The sequence below is a fragment of the Mesoplodon bidens genome (genome assembly GCF_964165515.1).
Source record: "Mesoplodon bidens genome assembly, chromosome: 9".
Classification (NCBI taxonomy): Eukaryota; Metazoa; Chordata; class Mammalia; order Artiodactyla; family Ziphiidae; genus Mesoplodon; species Mesoplodon bidens.
The window spans coordinates 70,172,816-70,194,862 of NC_138166.1; the positions used below are offsets into that span (position 1 = coordinate 70,172,816).

General features: G+C 34.7%; 1 protein-coding gene across 1 annotated transcript in view; it reads right to left on the reverse strand.

Annotated features, from left to right (window-relative positions):
* Positions 1-2,256: 2,256 nt before the first annotated feature.
* The window catches only part of TMEM168 (transmembrane protein 168), a 51,143-nt gene continuing 31,352 nt past the window's right edge, over positions 2,257-22,047 (reverse strand). The window contains exons 3-5 of the mRNA XM_081244133.1: positions 16,157-16,299; positions 13,630-13,904; positions 2,257-4,259 (exon numbers count right to left, since the gene is read on the reverse strand). Of these exons, the coding sequence (XP_081100259.1) occupies positions 3,712-4,259; positions 13,630-13,904; positions 16,157-16,299 (966 nt within the window). The 3' untranslated portion in view covers positions 2,257-3,711. The remainder of the gene's footprint in view (positions 4,260-13,629; positions 13,905-16,156; positions 16,300-22,047) is intronic.

A 22,047-nucleotide genomic window follows, 5' to 3' on the forward strand; every position in this document is an offset into this window, starting at 1 on the left:
TTTATCAATAGTTGCTCAGAACAATTGTTGCTTAAATTTCATTGTATTGTACTGTACACCTGTGTTGCAACTAGTGAGGATACTCCAAAGCTGATATAATTTTAGTTTCCCTAACTTGTCCTGAACCTGCTTATGTTCACAGGCCCATTTTTTTCCTGATTTTACAGTCTAGTTGTCAGTGACAGGCACAGCCAAATTCTTTCTTTGTTCATCTGTCAGGCTTACTTTCTTTCAATAATTTCCATTTGTGATAAATCTCCAACCTGTCTATATGTTTCTAATGGGAAATCAATGAAAGATTCAACCTTAATCATATTGGAGACATGATGAAAAGGGGCTCAACCCACAAAAAGCCACTTTTTGGTGATTGATATCAGCTATGTTTTCATTCAAACTTATCTTAAAGATTTTCCTTCCCTAATCTTGATCCTATGGCTCTTTAACTACAAATGTGATATGAGTTTTCCTTTCACTGATTCTGTAACTGTCTTTGGTAATTATTAATTTAATGAGGATCTTGAAATAATATCCACTTAAGGTAAAACTGTCAAGAAAATGTAACGATTTACAATCAAGTTATTCCAATTTCTTATTAGGAGTCTAAATTCATTCACTCAGTCAAAAATATTTTTTAAGTAATCAGAATTATAGGCAAGGCACTGTTCTGGGTAATTGTGTAGCAGAAATACCAAGATGTGCAAGCCTCTGCCTGAAAAGAGATGACAGTCTAGTAACTTCCCAACAGAGGAGATGTTCAAAAGTACTGACAGATCTAACTCCTTTGAGCACTTACTATCAAATATACTTAATCACATGCTTAAAATTGAGCCATTTTCTTTTGGCATACATAATATTAACTATCACATCACCTGTGGAAAGGTAATGTAGAACATTATTTTGAAAGAGACTATGCTCTAAATGTGAAAGGATACCTATAAAAATGCAGTATCCAAAACAGCAAATATATTCAAGCCAAAATTTACAAACAAAATGTACAGTTACAAATAGACTTTAGTGAAGATTTTACTCCAAAAAAATTCTACCCACTAATGCATTAAATATAAATGCATTTGAATTAGCAATGTAACTTTAAAAAAGTATGTAACTATGAAAACACTGTTCATAAAAATGGTTTTCTGAAAAAGGTCCTGTCTATAGAATTTCATATTTATTAAGAAGAGTGAGATAGAAAGCTATGCAAAGATAAATCCAAATATCCCAAAAGAGTTTAGTCAGAGCAAATTAAAATTTTGAATGAAATAATAGCATAACTGAAAAATTATGAGAAAGAGAACTTGACTCCTTAATTTATCACATAACAGTGTATACTTTTTAAAAAGATGTTTTTAGAGGGGAGTCTTTTATGGTTTTAGCAAGGTATCATATAAGGAAACAAATTAAGTCAACATTATGTTGAAAAACATCTCCATGTTATCTATTTCTTTTTAGTGGAATGGTAAAATTTTGCCCTAACATAAATTCTATCATTTCAAGTAACTCCTTCCTAAACATGATATATAAAATGGAAGCCATAAGAAAATTAGTCTCATTGTCAGGTCTGTTTTTTAATCTTTAGGTAAAAATAACCAATCAATTTATCCTTCCTGTAATATTCCTTCTCCATACTATCATTTATCATACTTGAATGTTTTTAAATAGGCATCTTTAATTTAGGACGCCATCTCCTAAGAGTCATTTATAGTGTCTTATTTGTTTGGGTAGGAGAATTCATCAAACTTAATAAATAGGCCCAAGTCACATTTTTAGCCCAGACCTTTTTTGGTTGTACTCTATAGAAAATATTTATCAAAATATTAGCTTTGTGGCTGTAAAAATGTCTGCTACCTTTTGAATGTGATTTTTAGTAAAATCTTAGTATCACTTTATAAAGAATGCAGGATATACTTTTATATTTGGCTTTGTCAGAATAAAGAGATACACTTTAGTTAAAGCTAATTGGCTTAATAACTGGCTCAGAATTTAAAAGATGATTTTACTTAACATTAATTAAACTGTGTTTTGTAGCTGTAAGCTCATAATTTTAACACTTGGCTTGTCTGCTACACTATTTTTGAATAGTAATGAAACACTCTATTTCATTTGGATGATGTTTATATAAATATGTAACCAAATATTGGAAAATTTTAAATCAGCCTGCTACTAACCATGAACTCTAATACTTGGACATTTTTTATGACTCTCTCTCTTAATACACTAAAACATTCAATAATTGTTATTCGCACATTATGTGAAAAATTAATTTTTGACAAAATTTTATTCAGAACATTAGGAAAATCATACTCAAAACAGAGAAATAATCAGACTCTATATAACAATGCTGCATAGATAGTGGTATACAAGTTCCCTGACGCTAAGTGACTTCTTCCTAACTAAAACTTCAAGTCACCAGGTAGAAGATGGTAGAGGCATTATTTCCTCTCTCTGAGGCTGGAAAAAATGGCTTTAATGGTGAGACGTCACACCATTTAAACAACAAAGATTAGATTATCCCCAAATTTGATTCTATTCCCTTCTTGTTATTTCTCAGAGATGAAAACTTAGACTGTAAGGATTATTGGAAGGGAATAGGAGGTAAATTACCTCTTAGGAGATACCCTGATCCATGCCTGCTTTAATCCAAGAAAACACTGAATTAAGTTTTAAAAATTACAACCACACCATTATGCTTAAGTAAAACTGCCAATATGAATACTTTTTTACAGAATACATTACATGTATACATGAAGAAAAATGACCTGTTTCCAATCCTTTGACCTTCAGTAGAAAAAAGTGTTACCACTAATGGGGATCTGAAAAATAGTTTTCATGACAGAGCATGAACTCTATGGAGATCAAAATCATTTCTCAGTACTGAAAATAGCCTAAATCAATGACAAATGGCTAAATTTCTAAAGATTACTTTTTCAAAGGGAAGACAATTTATTTGGAAGGAATTTGTAGCTGGAAACATTGTTCATTAAGAAAACATTGTTACCCTGAGAAAGACTCTTAAAACTGCCAGTGCTTTCAGAGGCCCCTAACAATGCATGAAGGAGCAATTTGTAGGCTCTAGCTTCTTACAGTTACCTATATGAAGAATGTCTTGACCTAAACAGTGATTTGGGCTTCTCTGTGATATCAATAACAGGTCATAGCCAAGTAACTAAACGTGATGGACTACAAGCAAATTTTGCATTCATTTTAAGCAGACTTCTTCCTTTCCCCTTTTCTAAGAGAGAGCTTGTAATTCTTCAAATGGCCTTGAACTCAAACCTACTGTTCACAAAAAATAATCTTCTGTAAGCAAATTGGTAGTTTTCTTACAATAGTAAATTGTCTGGTTTACATTCTTTAATCTATGCCTAGAAAATAAGGCATTAGTAATTCTTCATTGGCCACTGCAGAGCAGAGTGTCTTCTTTCTAATCAGAGGCATATGCAAACATTCCACAAAGTGCATTGTTATTATTTTTAACATCTCTTATGCAGTTACAAAGTCAACATTTGTGACTCCCTACATATTTTTAGTATAAAATAATGCTTATTCCCAACACCTTACATATACCATAATTACTGGAGAAAAGACAAAATGGGAGCAGCTACAGAAGTAACAAGATATTTTTTACAAATAAAAATACAATATGCAAAAAATGGCAAGTTAGTGATAACTGGTAGAATGAACTCTCAACAATATTCCACTTTGGGTTCCAAATTAAGATTTGACAAGTTTGAAGCCTTGTCCTGTGTCCAGCACGGTAGGAAGAAACCAACTCATTTTTAATCTTTTCAAGCACCTAAAACAAGTTTTGCAGATCCAAAAAAGGTTCAGACCACACAACCAATTTGCCAAATGCACTAGTGGATATGTAATACGAGGAAAGTACAACATCCAGTGCTTGGCCACATCGCTTCCCGTTGGCAAATGCAGAGTGTAGTCACTCCATCGTTTTGACACGCCATACACTGCTTTCACTGTGCGTCCCTTTTCAGTCCAGCAGATGTTATTAATGGAGTTGCAGTTATATTCTACCCAGTCTTTTGTAAAGTCACCCAGCTGCGGTGGGTCAGCTTCTTCAATATCTATTGTTTTTGTCATCTCTGCTCCTTGCACTGCAATATACTGGTCACTGATTTTTCTCACTTCTTTCACCCAGGGGGTTGAATTCTCACTGTCTAATATGATAATAAGTCGGGAACAGAAGGAACCATTCTTTTCTCGCCACCATTCTAAAAGTGTGTCAAGGCGTAGTATGTCTCCACCTGTGAACAACAGAAAGTTCAGTAGAGCAAGAATTTCTGAAGTGTCTTACTAAGAATACTCTTTTGTCTTAAGTGTATTTTCTTTAAGTTCTTAAAATATGTAAGAAAAAAAAGAGGGAGCCTTTTTTTCAAAGTATCTTTTTCAGAAGAATTTTTAAAAACAAAAAACAGACTTTCGGCTTCAGGTAAAAAATCAAACCAAAAAAAAAAAAAACCACCCCCAATCCCCCAATCATCCTGTTATTCACATTAAAGGGATATGCTATGATAAAATAAGAAAATTATTTTATAAAGTTAAACTTAGTGAAAAAATTAAAATTATACAGCAAAGCAAATATTCTACATCAGGGGCAGCAAATTATGGCTCGTGGTCAAATCCAGCCTGCCACTTGTTTTGCATAGCCTGAGAGCTAAGAACTGATTTTATATTTTTAAACGGTAAAAAAATTTTTTTTAAGAGCAGAAGTTTGTGACATGTAAAAATTATAGGAAATTTATATTTTGTATTTTTATAAATAACATTCATTTATTTATATTCTGTCTATGGCTGTTTTTATACTACAATGGTAGAGCTAAGTAGTTGCGACAGGGACTTTATGGCCTACCAAGCCAAAAATATCTGGTCCTTACAGAAAAAGCTGGCTCACCCCGTTCTACACTTCTGATAAATTAACTTATCTCCTCATATGTAGTTACCTATGAGATGAAAAACACCCTTCCTACCAGTAACAAGAATGAGTTTGGAATGGGTTTATTTTAAAATCAGCTTTATACCTGAACAACAATAAAGGATTAAAAAAATATATACCAGACAGGTCTAAAGTAAATATATTTCTGACTTAGAAATATGTCTTATAGCTAGTATTTACATGTGGTTCATTATGGATGGGTTTCTTTTTGCATTACTTTTGATTTTTAAATATATTGCATTAAAATATTATCTTCATCAGTTAATTTTTAGCATCCTCTTAAATTCTGTGCCCCAAGCAACTGCCATTCTCACCTCACCCTAGTCCTGGCTCTGTCTCAAATGGTATACTAATCCAGTCATTCCAATTCTAGGAATTTACCCTAAGGAAAGGGCAGAAATGCAGACAAAAAATTACATATAAAGCTTATCTTCCCACTGCTATCTAAGATAGTGTAAAATCTGAAACTACTGGGGGAACGGATATAAATTATGGTATAACCTTATGAGAAGAGTTTTATAATAAATGATATTTATAAAGAAACTTTAATGACAAAAATATCTATGATATTAGAAAAAGCATGACACAGAAGTGTATCTACAAAAATAACAGCAGTAGTTATTTCCGGGTATTTGGATTTCAGGTGGTGGTTGTTATACTTCTTTATATGTTCCAAAATTTTTATGTTGAATATATGTTACTTTTATAATTAGAAAAAAGTTTTAACATGCTACAATTTACTAATACAAGTTCCAACAACCTAACTTCAGAATATGTGTTTTTACAAGAGCAACCATGCTCTTTGCTAAACTATCAAAATGACAATACTGGAGAGATAGAGAATCCTTTAGAATTTGGATTCTATTAATAATATGACCTATAAAGTCAAGGTATATGACATTCTTTATGAATAATTAATATTCTTTTATTCATCAGCCTGCTATATCTTAGACTGTGACAATGAAAAATTTGTTTCATGAACTGCTCTTACACTCATACCTATCAATCATCTCAGAGACACTATTTTTCACATATTACTAACATATTGCTTCACAAAGACCTCCAGGAGATTTTTTTTTGCGGTATGCAGGCCTCTCACTGTTGTGGCCTCTCCCGTTGTGGAGCACAGGCTCCGCGGCTATGGCTCACAGGCCTAGCTGCTTCGTGGCATGTGGGATCTTCCCGGACCGGGGCATGAACCCATGTCCCCTGCATCTGCAGGTGGACTCTCAACCACTGGGCCACCAGGGAAGCCCCAGGAGATATCTTTTTAAATATAATCAAGCTCACTTTTCTTTATGGCCAGTTTTATTAAACTTCTCTGGAGATGACAGGACAACACAGATTACAAGAGTTATTATACAAATTCCATCTGCCACAAAACATCATTGTTCTAACTTGCCTGTATCATCGTTCTAACTTGCCTTCTACAACTATTTCAATAAATATTCTTCAGCACACTCTACACTAATTCTCTTATAAACATGCTCTTTAGATATCAGCAAGAAATTTAAAGCAGTATTAAAGCCCTTTATACTATTTCTCTTCTCTTGTTTTGTTTTGCTCTGCTTTCTCCTATGAACAGTTTCTATGTTGCATTTGGCTTTTGGCCCAGATGCAAAATATTTACATTTATCTCAGATAACAGCCATCTGATTCAAGTAATCTAATTCAAGCCAACAGTTCAAGTAATTGAGACTGCATTTTAAAGACTGTTAACCTGTGATAAACTGCTTTATAGGTTATCTACATTTTTTAATGTATTTCTGTCTCTCTTGTCATTACCATAATTGTTTTTTACCCTCAAACATAGAGGAAAAAATATCAGGTTCTACATTATGAAGCCCCATAAATGTAAGAAGACTACATATTCTAAGAAGTACTAACAGTAAAGGTATGGGATAAAGGGCACATACAGATTTTCTTTCTCACAGTGATTTCTGGACCTACTCTTAACTTACTGAAGTAAAATCAAGTCGTGATGTTTCCTATTTAGAGGTTTTTAGAAAAATACCTATTGATAAATCTCAGTGCTTAGAGTTCTTTGTCACTTGGCTTGGAATGAATTAAAGCATTTTCTTCAGAGCAGGGGTGTTCAATACTACTTCTGAGATAGAATCAACCTTTGAGGTTTGTTTCAAGCAGGCCAAGGGCAGGAACTGACTGAAAAGAGGACTCATCCACTGAGCCAGGTGCCTCAGGCCGTTTGGGAGTATACAGTTGCTGAATTATTATGAGACAAAACCTAGCCTCCTTGGGAAAGAGAAGTCTTGTCAAGCTATGCTTTCTCCATTTTTTTTTCCTATTTTTACAACAAAGACTCTCACACAGAAAGTTACACATACACGAACAGGTCTTCTGGGCTAACAGAATAATTCTATAATGGCTAAACTATTGACATAATTTAAAAAATATTATAAAGATAACATTGTAGAATGTAACTGCTAGACATTTACCTAAAATATAACCCTACTTTAGAGTCTGTCTTCATAAATTATTCCTTATTCATAGTGAATGAAAATTTAAGAACACATTTATGCTATTTATCTTGGTGTCTATTACATTTCCTAAGAAATGAAAAAGCTAATATAAATATCAGTAAACTGAGAAGCAAGAACTACAATTCTGCAGCCTGTGGGACAAAAACCACATTCACAGAAAGACAAGATGAAAAGGCAGAGGGCTATGTACCAGATGGAGGAACAAGATAAAACCCCAGAAAAACAACTAAATGAAGTGGAGATAGGCAACCTTCCAGAAAAAGAATTCAGAATAATGACAGTAAAGATGATCCAGGACCTCGGAAAAAGAATGGAGGCAAAGATCAAAAAGATGCAAGAGGGCTTCCCTGGTGGCGCAGTGGTTGAGGGTCCGCCTGCCGATGCAGGGGACGCGGGTTCGTGCCCCGGTCTGGGAGGATCCCACATGCCGCGGAGCGGCTGGGCCCGTGAGCCATGGCTGTTGAGCCTGTGCGTCCGGAGCCTGTGCTCCGCAACGGGAGAGGCCACAACAGTGAGAGGCCCATGTAACGCAAAAAAAAAAAAAAAAAAAAAAAAGATGCAAGAAATGTTTAACAAAGATCAGGAAGAATTAAAGAACAAACAAAAAAACAGAGATGAACAATACAATAACTGAAATGAAAACTACACTAGAAGGAATCAATAGCAGAATAACTGAGGCAGAAGAACGGATAAGTGACCTGGAAGACAGAATGGTGGAATTCACTGCTATGGAACAGAACAAAGAAAAAAGAATGAAAAGAAAGGAAGACAGCCTAAGAGACCTCTGGGGCAACATTAAACACAACAACATTTGCATTATACGGGTCCCAGAAGGAGAGACAGAGAGAAAGGACCTGAGAAAATATTTGAAGAGATTATGGTCAAAAACTTCCCTAACATGGGAAAGGAAATAGCCACCCAAGTCCAGAAAGCGCAGAGTCCCATACAGGATAAAACCAAGGAGAAACACACCGAGACACATAGTAATCAAATTGGCAAAAATTAAAGACAGAAAAAAATTATTGAAAGCAGCAAGGGAAAAATGACAAATAACATACAAGGGAACTCCCGTAAGGTTAACAGCTGATTTCTCAGCAGAAACTCTACAAGCCAGAAGGGAGTACTTAAAGTGATGAAAGGGAAGAACCTACAACCAAAATTACTCTTCCCAGCAAGAATCTCATTCAGATTTAATGGAGAAATTACAGGCTTTACAGACAAGCAAAAGCTAAGGGAATTCAGCACCACCAAACCAGCTCTACAACAAATGCTAAAGGAACTTCTCTAGGTAGGAAACACAAGAGAAGGAAAAGACCTACAAAAACAAACCCCCCAAAATTAAGAAAATGGTAATAGGAACATACATATCAACAATTATCTTAAATGTAAATGGATTAGATGCTCCAACCAAAAGACACAGACTGGATGAATGGATACAAAAACAAGACCCATCTATATGCTGTCTACAAGAGACCCACTTCAGACCTAGGGACACATACAGGCTGAAAGTGAGGGGATGGAAAAAGATATTCCATGCAAATGGAAATCAAAAGAAAGCTGGAGAAGCAATACTCATATCAGATAAAATAGACTTTAAAATAAAGAATGTTACAAGAGACAAGGAAGGACACTACATAATGATCAAGGGATCAATCCAAGAAGATATAACAATTATAAATATATCTGCACCCAACATAGGAGCACCTCAATACATAAGGCAACAGCTAACAGCTATAAAAGATGAAATCGACAGTAACACAATAACAGTGGGGGACTTTAACACCTCACTTACACCAATGGACAGATCATCCAAACAGAAAATTAATAAGGAAACACCAGCTTTAAATGACACAATAAACCAGATAGATTTAACTGATATTTATAGGACATTCCATCCAAAAACAGCAGAGTACACTTTCTTCTCAAGTGCGCACAGAACATTCTCCAGGATAGATCACATCTTGGGTCACAAATCAGACCTCAGTGAATTTAAGAAAACTGAAATCATATCAAGCTTCTTTTCTGACCACAACACTATGAGATTAGCAATGAATTACAGGGGAAAAAACATAAAAAACACGAACATATGGAGGCTAAACAATATGTTACTAAATAACCAAGAGATCACTGAAGAAATCAAAGAGGAAATAAAAAAATACCTAGAGACAAATGACGATCCAAAACCTTTTGCATGCAGCAAAAACAGTTCTAAGAGGGAAGATTATAGCTATACAAGCCAACCTCAAGAAACAAGGAAAATCTCAATCTAACCTTACACCTAAAGGAACTAGAGAAAGAAGAACAAACTAAACCCAAAGTTAACAGAAGGAAAGAAATCGTAAAGATCAGAGCAGAAATAAATGAAATAGAAACAAAGAAAACAATAGCAAAGATCAACAAAACTAAAAGCTGGTTCTTTGAGAAGATAAACAAAATTAATAAGCCATTAGCCAGACTCATCAAGAAAAAGAGGGAGAGGACTCAAATCAATAAAATTATAAATGAAAAAGGAGAAGTGACAACAGACACTGCAGAAATACAAAGCATCCTAAGAGACTACTGCAAGCAACACTATGCCAATAAAATGGACAACCTGGAAGAAATGGACAAATTCTTAGAAAGGTATAACCTTCCAAGACTGAACTAGGAAGAAATAGAAAGTATGAACAGACCAATCACAAGTAATGAAATTGAAACTGTGATTAAAAATCTTCCAACAAACAAAAGTCCAGGACCAGATGGCTTCACAGGCGAATTCTATCACACATTTAGAGAAAAGCTAACACCCATCCTTCTCAGACACTTCCAAAAAATTGCAGAGGAAGGAAAACTCCCACAACTTGTTCTATGAGGCCACCATCACCCTGATACCAAAACCAGACAAAGATACTACAAAAAAGGAAAAAGAAAATTACTGACCGATATCACTGATGAATATAGATGCAAAAATCCTCAACAAAATACTAGCAAACAGAATCCAACAACACACCGAAAGGATCATACACCATGATCAAGTGGGATTTATCCCAGAGATGCAAGGATTCTTCAATATATGCAAATCAATGTAATACACCATATTAACAAATTGAAGAAGAAAAACCATATGATCATCTCCATAGATGCAGAAAAAGCTTTTGACAAAATTCAACACCCATTTATGATAAAAACTCTCCAGAAAGTGGGCATAGAGGGAACCTACCTCAACATAATAAAGGCCATATATCATAAAGGCAAACCATTCTCAATGGTGAAAACCTGAAAGCATTTCCCCTAAGATCAGGAACAAGACAAGGATGTCCACTCTTACCACTATTATTCAACATAGTTTTGGAAGTCCTAGCCACAGCAATCAGAGAAGAAAAAGAAATAAAAGGAATACAAATTGGAAAAGAAGAAGTAAAACTGTCACTGTCTGCAGATGACATGATACTACTATACACAGAGAATCCTAAAGATGGCACCAGAAAACTACTAGAGCTAATCAATGATTTTGGTAAAGTTGCAGGATACAAAATTAACGCACAGAAATCTCCTGCATTCCTATACACTAATGATGAACACTCTGAAAGAGAAATTAAGGAAACACCCCCATTTACCATTGCAACAAAAAGAATAAAATACCTAGGAATAATCCTACCTAGGGAGACAAAAGACTTGTATGCAGAAACTATAAGACACTGATGAAAGAAATTAAAGATGATACCAACAGACGGAGAGATATACCATGTTTTTGGATTGGAAGAATCAATATTGTGAAAATGACTATACTGCCCAAAGCAATCTACAGATTCAATGCAATCCCTCTCAAATTACTAATGGCATTTTTTACAGAACTAGGACAAAAAATCTTAAAATTTGTATGGAGACACAAAAGACCCCGGATAGCCAAAGCATTCTTGAAGGAAAAAAATGGAGCTGGAGGAATCAGACTCCCTGACTTAACACTATACTGCAAAGCTACAGTCATCAAGACAATATGGTACTGGCACAAAAACAGAAATATATATCAATGGAACAGGACAGAAAGCCCAGAGCTAACCACGCACCTAGGGTCAACTAATCTGTGACAAAGGAGGCAAGGATATACAATGGAGAAAAAACAGACTCTTCAATAAGTGGTGCTGGAAAAACTGGACAGCTACATGTAAAAGAATGAAATTAGAACACTCCCTAACAGCATACACAAAAATAAACTAAAAACAAACAAAAAAATCAGTAAACTGAACATCTAGAACTTATTTCCAAAGCCACCTTTTAAAAAATACTTGAGATAAATTTTAAAGGACTTAAGAAAAATGCAAACTTTTGGCAAAATGTTTACATTAAGTAATAAATCCTTCATGGAAATGTATAACATGCTTCTTAAATTACTTTCCTATAAAACTTAAAAATAACTAAGGATATATCCATGGCCACCAAAGTTATGCTTTTTTTGACCTGTTTGCTTAGGGAAGAGGTTATTATTAAAAGCACTGCAGTAGTTTTCAATAATCAATCCCTGCTTTTAGGTCTGAAATATATTTCTGTAAAGGTTTTTCAACAGACTAGAACTTTTTCTCTTGTGCTCTAAAGTACACAGAATGCTATACTTTACCTGAACTTGAAATAGCCATAAAAATTAAAAAGTTATTTTACACATTGTGTTATTAAAAAAGTATAGGTCAAGTAAATGATTTTATAAACCATTATACTGAAGTAGTTTTAATGTTGACTAGCTTCTTCTATATTACAGTATTTTGAAAATGGGTGAACCGTGCTAACAAAAATATCTACTGAACCAGAACATGCCATTTCTCTATCTTCATGGTTTTCACCTTTGGCAGCAACATGGTGCAATAGGGGGACGATTTTAGGGGTCAGGGAGATCTGGGCTTGAATCATGATTCCATCACTTAGTAGTAGTATGACTATAGATAAGTTATGTAACCACTTTCAGCTTTCATTTCATCCTCTGAAAAATGAAGATGATAGAGGTGATAGTATTTACTTCAAGAAATTTCAAGTGAAGATTAAATCTAATAATGTGTATAAAGTACCAAGCATAGTAGCTGTGCTTCACATGTGCTCGGTAAGTATTAGTTTGCCTTTACTCCTTCTAGACAGCCATTGAGTTATTCAATATTTATTTGCAAAACCAAAAAATTACAAAAATGTATTTATAATAAAACCCTGGCAACCAATCTGGCATGAAATTAGTGAGACCATGATGGTTTGAAATCCTCTCCTTTAACCTTGAGTTTATTTCCTTTCTTCTGGAGTTCTTGTATTGGCACTCTACCTCTGTCCTTCCATAATACTTTTGTTTTATATTTTTCTTTGATCTGAATATCATTTTCTACTTATATTTTATGATTATTTTATTGTTTGTGTTCGTGGTGTAAAACATCTGAAATATTTTATAGAAAAAAGTAGGATATAATTAAATTTAAAAACTATTTCTAATCTAAAATAAGAAATTACCTTTTTTGTGATTCATTCAATGATTTCATCCATCTATCTATATTACTTAAGGATCTCTCCTACTATATGCCAGACTCTCTTCTGGGCACTAAGCAAGTAATTCATAAAACAAAGCCTTTGACTTACAGGGTCTCATTTCTCCCTTGGCAAGGAGACTTAACATTACCCCTTCTATTTACAGATGAGAGAACTGAAACAGAGAGTAACTTACCTCAAACAACACTGTTGGGGCAAATGAGGACCAAGCACTGTCCTAAGCACTACTCCAACCATATCATATCACCTGCTGCTTAAAACTATGGTGAGCTTTCTAACATAAATAAAACTGCATATGTGAAGAACTATTGAAATCAGCATCCTGTAACACCTTAAAGACTTAGAAGTATTAGTCAAATAAGTTAATCAGCTTCTGAAAAATGTAACTACATTAAATAATTCTGAAAATACTTTAAAGGAAAACTAATTATAAGTCTCAGATCAAGCAGTCAGATTTTTTTCTTCCAATCAACACAAAACATAATTTTCAAAACCTTTAGAGATTACTAAAATTATGCTAAACAAGTATGCCAGAGAAAAGGTAAACAGAACAGTGATATGTATACTTGGTAATCTGTGAAGTGGAAAACTGAGAATCTGGAAACTTAATGTTTCAGTGTGAAGGACAGATTTTCACGAATAGGCGTATTTTTACAATAGTGAAATTGCCAGAGGTGGATTTACCTGCAAGAGCCCACTCTCCTGTACCATGGGTGTGCCCACTGTAATACAAAACATACGTATCATGTCTAGGTCCATCCACAGTCCGAAGTTCAAGGAAAGCTTTCAGTTTGGAATGTAGCGTATCAAAGGACAGGCCACTTGTAGAATAGTCACATCCATAGGTCTCAATCATGTGATATGCAAAAAATCTTTGGATAGCATTGAGCATGCCAGTAGACCTCAAATTTAACTCCTGTACATGTTCTGGTGGAAGAAGTGTTGGCTGACCATCAGGACTGAAGAAGGAGAAAAAAAGATCATTTTAGTGTTTATGAAGTGTTCATTCTATGTCACATTCCTATTCTTCAAATAAATTATCTAAGAATCATAAGTGGCTAATTAAATGGCAGGAATTTTTTTAAGAAAAACATCTTTCCTAAATTTTCTACAGTGCTAAGAATTAAGCTTGGAAAATCAAAGCCTAGTTTCTAAAAATTATATTTCTTATCAATAAAACTGGAAGCTGGGAGAATATCTCCAAATGTAGATAGTACGACTCTTCATTCTTTATTCATATATTCTTACCAAATGACAGATATTAAACAAAACTTTAAAAAGCAAGACTGTACTAATTCTACCCCCAAAATGTTTCAAGAATACCTGGGTGGGGACAATAATGAAAGCACTTTTTTCTTGAGAAAAAAATTTTAACAAAATATGGAAGCGATATTTTAAATTATATATTTAATTTCTGTGTTGAAAAAGACAGTCTTTATAAAGTTGTGTTCAAGTTTCACTAACTTAAGGTACATAAATGATAGAACTTACCTTTTAATAAATGACATTTTAAAACAATTATTATGGACTTCTCTGGTGGCGCAGTGGTTAAGAATCCGCCTGCCAATGCAGGGGACATGAGTTCGAGCCCTGGTCTGGGAATATCCCACATGCTGCGGATCAACTAAGCCCATGTGCCACAATTACTGAGCCTGCACTCTAGAGCCCGTGAGCCACAACTACTGAAGCCTGTGCACCTAGAGCCCGTGCTCTGCAACGAGAGAAGCCACTGCAATGAGAAGCCCGCACGCTGTAACAAAGAGTAGCCCCTGCTCGCTGCAACAAGAGAAAGCCCATGTGCAGCAACAAAGACCCAATGCAGCCAAAAATAAATACATAAAATAAATAAATTTATTAAAAAAATTATTACTATTTAGGTCCACTGCCTTATATACTACTGAATACTAACTGAAGACTTAGACCTGATCCTGGAATACATGTAAAATGTAAAATGGTACTTTAGTAAAGATAATAAACCAAGTCTTAAAACTAGCAGAATCAAATCAATATTGAGGGAGAAAAAAATCATAACTCTTATCCAGAAAAGAGATTTCTAGTAGAAATTTTGAAAACTTTATATTTTGCTTCGTGTATTATCAATACTATTCTATTAATTCTATGTTTTCATTAAAAGAACAAAACATTTTGTCCCATATTTGTATCATTTAACAGCCACAAAACAGCAAAAGAATAAAGCAATGCATAATCAAAAATTATAATAGAATAAAAATCTAACTGTGCAAATTACTATTTCCACATATTCTTCCTGCAGAGTTGTCACATCTTACTTTATGTGATCCTTCTAAATGTATTTATTTTACTTCTCATGAGAATCTTCAACTTATATATCAAGTCTTTAATATGGAGGAAATATTTACTACAAAGAGTCTACTTTGTGTTTTTATGTCAAATATTTGAAATCAGATAAAAACTTCATTTCAAGCCCTCTCCCACCCCTGGCCAAGGAAAGTATGATGACTGTTCAGTCAACAGAATTCATTAACGGCAAGGAACTATTTTTTTCTACTTCAAAGGTACTTAACTACAAAAGAAAAACTAAAATTTGGCAATATTTACAGACCGAAACAGATTTGCCATACATTTGGGGTCAAAAATATTTCCAAATAAGACTGCAATCAAATACTTGACTTCACTGCCAATGTTTTTGAATTCGTGGTATTTGTATGACATTTTCTAGTGGTGTTTTTACATTTATAGTCTCATTAGCTCTTCATAACATTTCTCTATATGGGCAGAATGGTATTGTTTGCATTTTAGATAAAGACACTGAGCTCCAGAGAAGTTATGATCTGCCTAAAGTAACAGAACTAGAATTTAGGACACTGAGGTCCAGTGTACATTCTATTATACTTCACCATGTTGTTTCACATTTTCTTAAACAAGATATCCCTCTCTAAAGAAAGGGTAGGAACTTTACTTAGAAAATCCATTCATATTTTATGATTTTTAGCTAAAATATAAGCTAATCACATTTATCCAAAATAAAATTTTAATGGAACCCTGAAGATTATATTATTACTCAGAGTAGATAAAGGTTTTTAAACATTTGGGATAAATGGAAAATAAAAAAGCAAGAGTATTATACTTTGAGAATATTATAGTTTTGAAAAACTGAGCTATAATCTTATACCAATATTAGCAAAATATTAAGAGTCAAGTAGCTATTACTTATTATACTAGGTTACTGTACCTGCAGAAGTTGGTGGGAATCACAATAGCATACCCAACAGATGTTCCTCCTAAGCAGTTACCCAATTCATGGAAGAGGCCATGAGCCATAGATTCCAATGGCAAAACAATCAGAAACATGCTCAAGAAGATTCCATTTGTTGGCTAAAAAAAATTTAAAACAGCATGTTTACATAGAGTGTGTGACTGAACTTATATATGTGTATATGCATATATATTTACATAAATGCATATTCATTTTTTGCCTCTACTTCCAAAAAGGATAAAAAGGATAATTAATGACCTAAAAACCGTTATAAGTTGAAAGAGGCAAGTGTATACGTGGCTGAGCAATGAACCCTAAATTTATCTCTAAGCTCCTTGGAAGTCATGGCAAAACAAATACAGCACACCGCATTTTTATGATGTGCTGTAATTTTATGATGGGATTCAAATAACATCCCACTCAAACTAAAAAACAAAACAAAAATATAACCACATCCTTGATATGACAGAGAAAAAGCCAGAAAACAAATCCTTTCCTGTTAAAACCCACATGCTCTAAATCATTTTACAAATAACACACTCATTTACTTTATCAGAAAAGGTACTTTAGAAAGGGCTTTTTTTCCCCTGTGAAATATCCAGAAATTAAGAGAAAATCTTAAACTGTAAGCTCCTTAAAGCTATCAAAATGAATTCCATTCTTAAATTAAACTTATAACAAACTTTTTTCCTTTGAAAAGCTCTAGACTATAAATTCAAAACTGTAAAAAAGTGTGTATATATATATATATATAAAAGACATATATTGAAGACATTTAAGCAGCCTAAAAACAGAATGGAGACATATTAAGAGAAGACAAGATTTAAGTAGTATTTGCAATTAAAAGAAACAAACAAAAAATTAAAGGACCCATTTAAATGAAAAGGAAAGGAAGGATAAGTCACTCAGAACTGATCTATATTTTTACAATACGGATAGTATCCCACATTTTTTGTGTTGCTACTGCACATATTACACAGTTATGTGTCTATGTGCATGAATACAGTTTTCTAACACTAAGAAGTGGTTCATTTGATCGGAATTTCAATAAAAAAATAAAGTTGACTCCGATAATGGAAAAATGGATATAATGCCCTATTTTTGGTACATTCTGTGTTATCAATTACATAAATAATACAGTACATGCTCAATTTAGAAACAATAGAAAATACAAATGACTAAAACTATGATTAGAATAATTCCAAGTACCATCATCCACACACAGCTAACTTTTTAAAATATGTTCAGACATCATACAATATATATAAATATTCACAAATATTTTAGTTTCTTACCAGAGTGCAATGATATATAATGTTCTGCAAACTTTTAAATATGTTAAAGCCCATTAATGTAATTCTAAATCATTTGTAAATACCAAATGGCATTACTATCATATTTATAAAATTTTAATTAGCTGATTTCCTATTTGTTGTATTTAGATTCCTTTTAATTTTCCCCTATGATAAACAAAACCAGAATAAGTATGGAGTTCTCTGATTATTACTTATGTTAAATATCTTTGATCATTTTGGTTTCATCTTTGGTGAAGCATTTTGCCATGGGGCTGCCTTTCTGTCACTGATTTACAGTTTTATTTTGCTCTCAGTATATTTTAGATAAAAGTCTTTAGTTGGATACAAACAGATGGAGAGATATACCATGTTCCTGGATTGGAAGAATCAACATTGTGAAAATGACTATTCTACCCAAAAGCAATCTACAGATTCAATGCAATCCCTATAAAATTACCAATGGCATTTCTCACAGAACTAGAACAAAAAATTTTACAATTTATATGGAAACACAAAAGACCCCAGTAACTAAAGCAATCTTGAGAAAGAAAAAGGGAGCTGGAGGAATCAGCCTCCCTGACTTCAGACGATACTACAGAGCTACAGTAATCAAGATAGTATGGTACTGGCACAAAAACAGAAATATAGCTCAATGGAATAGGATAGAAAGCCCAAAGATAAACCCATGCACCTATATGACAAAGGAGGCAAGAATATACAATGGAGAAAAGACAGCCTCTTCAATAAGTGGCACTGGGAACACTAGACAGCTACATGTAAAAGAATGAAGTTAGAGCACTTCCTAACACCATACACAAAAATAAACTCAAAATGGATTAAAGACCTAAATGTAAGGCCAGACACTATCAAACTCTTAGGGGAAAACACAGGCAGAACACTCTAGGACATAAATCACAGCAAGATCCTTTTGACCCACCTTCTAGAGAAATGGAAATAAAAACAAAAATAAACAAATGGGACCTAATGAAACCTAAAAGCTTTTGCACAGCAAAGGAAACCATAAACAAGATGAAAAGACAACCCTCAGAATGGGAGAAAATATTTGCAAATGAAGCAACTGAGAAAGGATTAATCTCCGAAATATACAAGCTGCTCATATAGCTCAATATCATAAAAAAAAAACCTAATCCAAAAATGAGCACAAGACCTAAATGGACATTTCTCCAAAGAAGACATCTACAGATTGCTAACAAACACATAAAAAGATGCTCAACATCATTAATCATTAGAGAAACGCAAATGAAAACCACAATGAGGTATCACCTCACACCAGTGAGAATGGTCATTATCAAAAAATCTAGAAACAATAAATGCTGGAGAGGGTGTGGAGAAAAGGGAACCTTCCTGCACCGTTGGCAGGAATGTAAGTTGATACAGCCACTATGGAGAACAGTATGGAGGTTCCTTAAAAAACTAAAAATAGAACTACCATATGACCCAGCAATCCCACTACTGGGCATATACCCTGAGAAAACCATAATTCAAAAAGAGACATGTACCACATGTTCACTGCAGCATATTTACAAAAGCCAGGACATGGAAGAAACGTTAAGTGTCCATCGACAGATGAATGGTAAAGAAGATATGGCACATATATACAATGGAATATTACTCAGCCATAAAAAGGAGTGAAACTGAGTTATTCATAGTGAGGTGGATAGACCTAGAGTCTGTCACACAGAGTGAAGTAAGTCAGAAAGAGAAAAACAAATACTGTATGCTAATGTATATATATGGAATCTAGAAAAATGGTACTGATGAACCTAGTGGCAGGGCAGGAATAAAGACGCAGACGTAGAGAATGGACTTGAGGACATGGGGAGGGGGAAGGGTAAGCTGGGACGAAGTAAGAGAGTGGCATGGACTTATATATACTACCAAATGTAAAATAGATAGCTAGTGGGAAGCAGCCACATAGCACAGGGAGATCAGCTCGGTGCTTTGTGATAACCTAGAGAGGTGGGATAGGGAGTGTGGGAGGGAGGCTCCAGAGGGAGGGGATATGGGTAATATGTATACATATAGGTGATTCACTTTGTTGTACAGCAGAAACTAACACAACATTGTAAAGCAATTAATTAATGTAATGTAAAGTAATTAAGTAATGTAAAGCAATTACTCCAATAAAGATGTATATAAAAAAAGTCTTTAGTTGGTTGTACTGCAAATACCTTTCCCTCTCTGTGACTCTGTTAATGCTGTTTTTTCCTTAACATAAGTTCTTAAGTGTAACGTAGTCATTTTGTGTCTTGTTAAATCTCCACCCACCTAAAAGTCAAGAAGGTATTGTACATTATCATCTAAAGGCTTTGTTGTTTTGCACTTTGCTTTTAGGTCTATAATCCAAATGTAGTTATTTTTATAATAACAGTCCAAATTAAGTTTTTTGTGTGAACACCCAATTATCTAATTATTAATTATTGAAAATCTCAACCATTCCACATTACTGTGCCATCTTTGTCATAAATCAAGTATTCTGATATCTACTTTTATACCCTTATGTTCCACTGGCCAATGTGTCTATCCTTTCAAATATTTCCTTTTGCCTACATTTCCTCCTTTCTTTCTGGGACTCCAGTAAAACACAGATGATATCTGTCTGTATCCTCAATGAGTCTTATCCTTTTCTCTGTATAGTATTTTCTCTATTTTTCCTCTTTAAGCTCCTTCTTTCATAGCTTCATCTGAACTATATTTTCCAGTTCACTAATGCTCACTTCTCATTTGTCTAATGTGTTAAACTAGCACATTTAATGCATTTCAGATATTTTATTTTCTGATTCTAAAACTTGTCTAGTTCTTTTTCAAAGCTGCCTTGTCACTATCTTATAATTTCTAACTTCCTACCATTATGTACTATCTTTGCTTTTTTTTCAACTTGCTAAGTATGATGGCTTTCTTTGTTTGATAATTCCAATATCTCAAGACTTTTTGGTCTGCCTATTGTCTGTTGGTTCTGCTGCTTCTTGCTCTCAATGCCATGTGAGTGTGTGTGTGTGTGTGTGTATCTGGTTATATTTATGAGCTGAACACTATATGCAAAAAAACTATTATATGATTAATTTCAGACCTAGGATAATTATACCTTCTCCAAGAGGATGTTTGTTTCTTCCAGGATGCTGGGGGTTATTAACAGTCTACATATTTTAATCCAGGTTTGACCACTTAATCCAGGTTAGATCACTAACAGGATACAATGTCAGGAGGCAAATTCGTTAAAGGACGTAATGTACATATTAAAAAATATATTTCCGCTATAAACACCATTTCTTTTCATACAACTTATATATGTCCAAGAGAATTTACATAGTTTGTATATTGGTTGGGTTAATGATAACTGTATCAGTGAGAACAATTACCCTTTTTAAACATAGCTTACAACTTAAAAGATGGAACAATTCTCACAACTATTACTACAGCAACTTCAACTGCTTTTTCAGTTAACTCTTAGGTTTAACGGGTAATCATCTTATCTACAAATATTGATAATTTCATTACTTTCTTTTCAATTCCTATACCTTCTATTACATATGTTGCTCCATTATAATAGAAAATGCTTTGATCAATTAAACCCTTATTCACATAAAAGTGGATAGGGAACTTTTAGATATGGATGGCCAACTGTACTACACCATAAATATAAGGGACTTGAGCAACTGCAAATTTTGGTATTCACAGGGGGTACTGGAACCAATCCCCTGTGGATACCAAGGGAGGACTGTACATTCAAATTATGTCAGCCATTTATATAAAATAATTATTGGTGGGGTGATCAACATGGTGAAGGAGTAGGACAAGGCACCTTCCCCCCCACAAAAACATTAAAAACACATCTACAAGTGGAACGATTCACATAGGACATTTACTGAACACTGGCAGAAGACCTCATACTGCCCAAAGGGCAAGAAAACCTCCATGTAACAGGGGAGGACAAAAGGAAAACGAAAAAGAAATCGGGACAGGGCCTGCACCCCAGGGAGGGAGCTGTGAATGAGAAAAGGTTCCTGAATTCTGGGGAGTCCCCTCACTGGTAGGGAAGTCAGCCTGGATGGAGGGGAGCTTTGGAGCCTAGGAGGAGAACGCAGTAACAGGTTTGCAGAAGGCAAAACAATCACCTACACAGAAGGTCATCACTGCCACCCTGTGCTCCCCCACCTGAGATGCTCAGCTGTTGGTGAGGGTGGGGGCTAGTTGCTGAAGTACAGGCTTCAGGGGTCAGACCCAGGGAAGGGACCAGGGTTGGCTGCATGGAGACAGCCTGAAGAGGCTGGACTGTGGCAACAGAGGGGGTACTCAGAAGAACTCAGGGCCTGCCACAGAGGCAAGGTGCCATTGTTGGGGGGTGCAGGGGGAGAGGGGTGGAACCACCATTAAGAGCTCCTTTCCCTGCGAGTGCTCCCAGGCAACAGGACACTGCCCACAGGAGCTGTTGGTGGGGGGGGGGTGTATAAGTCATCACCGCCATCCTGGGCTCCAGAGGTGGGCACAGGCCGCTGCTATGAGACCTAAAAGCAGGCTGCCCTCACTATCCCAGGAGTGCACGGATAGCAG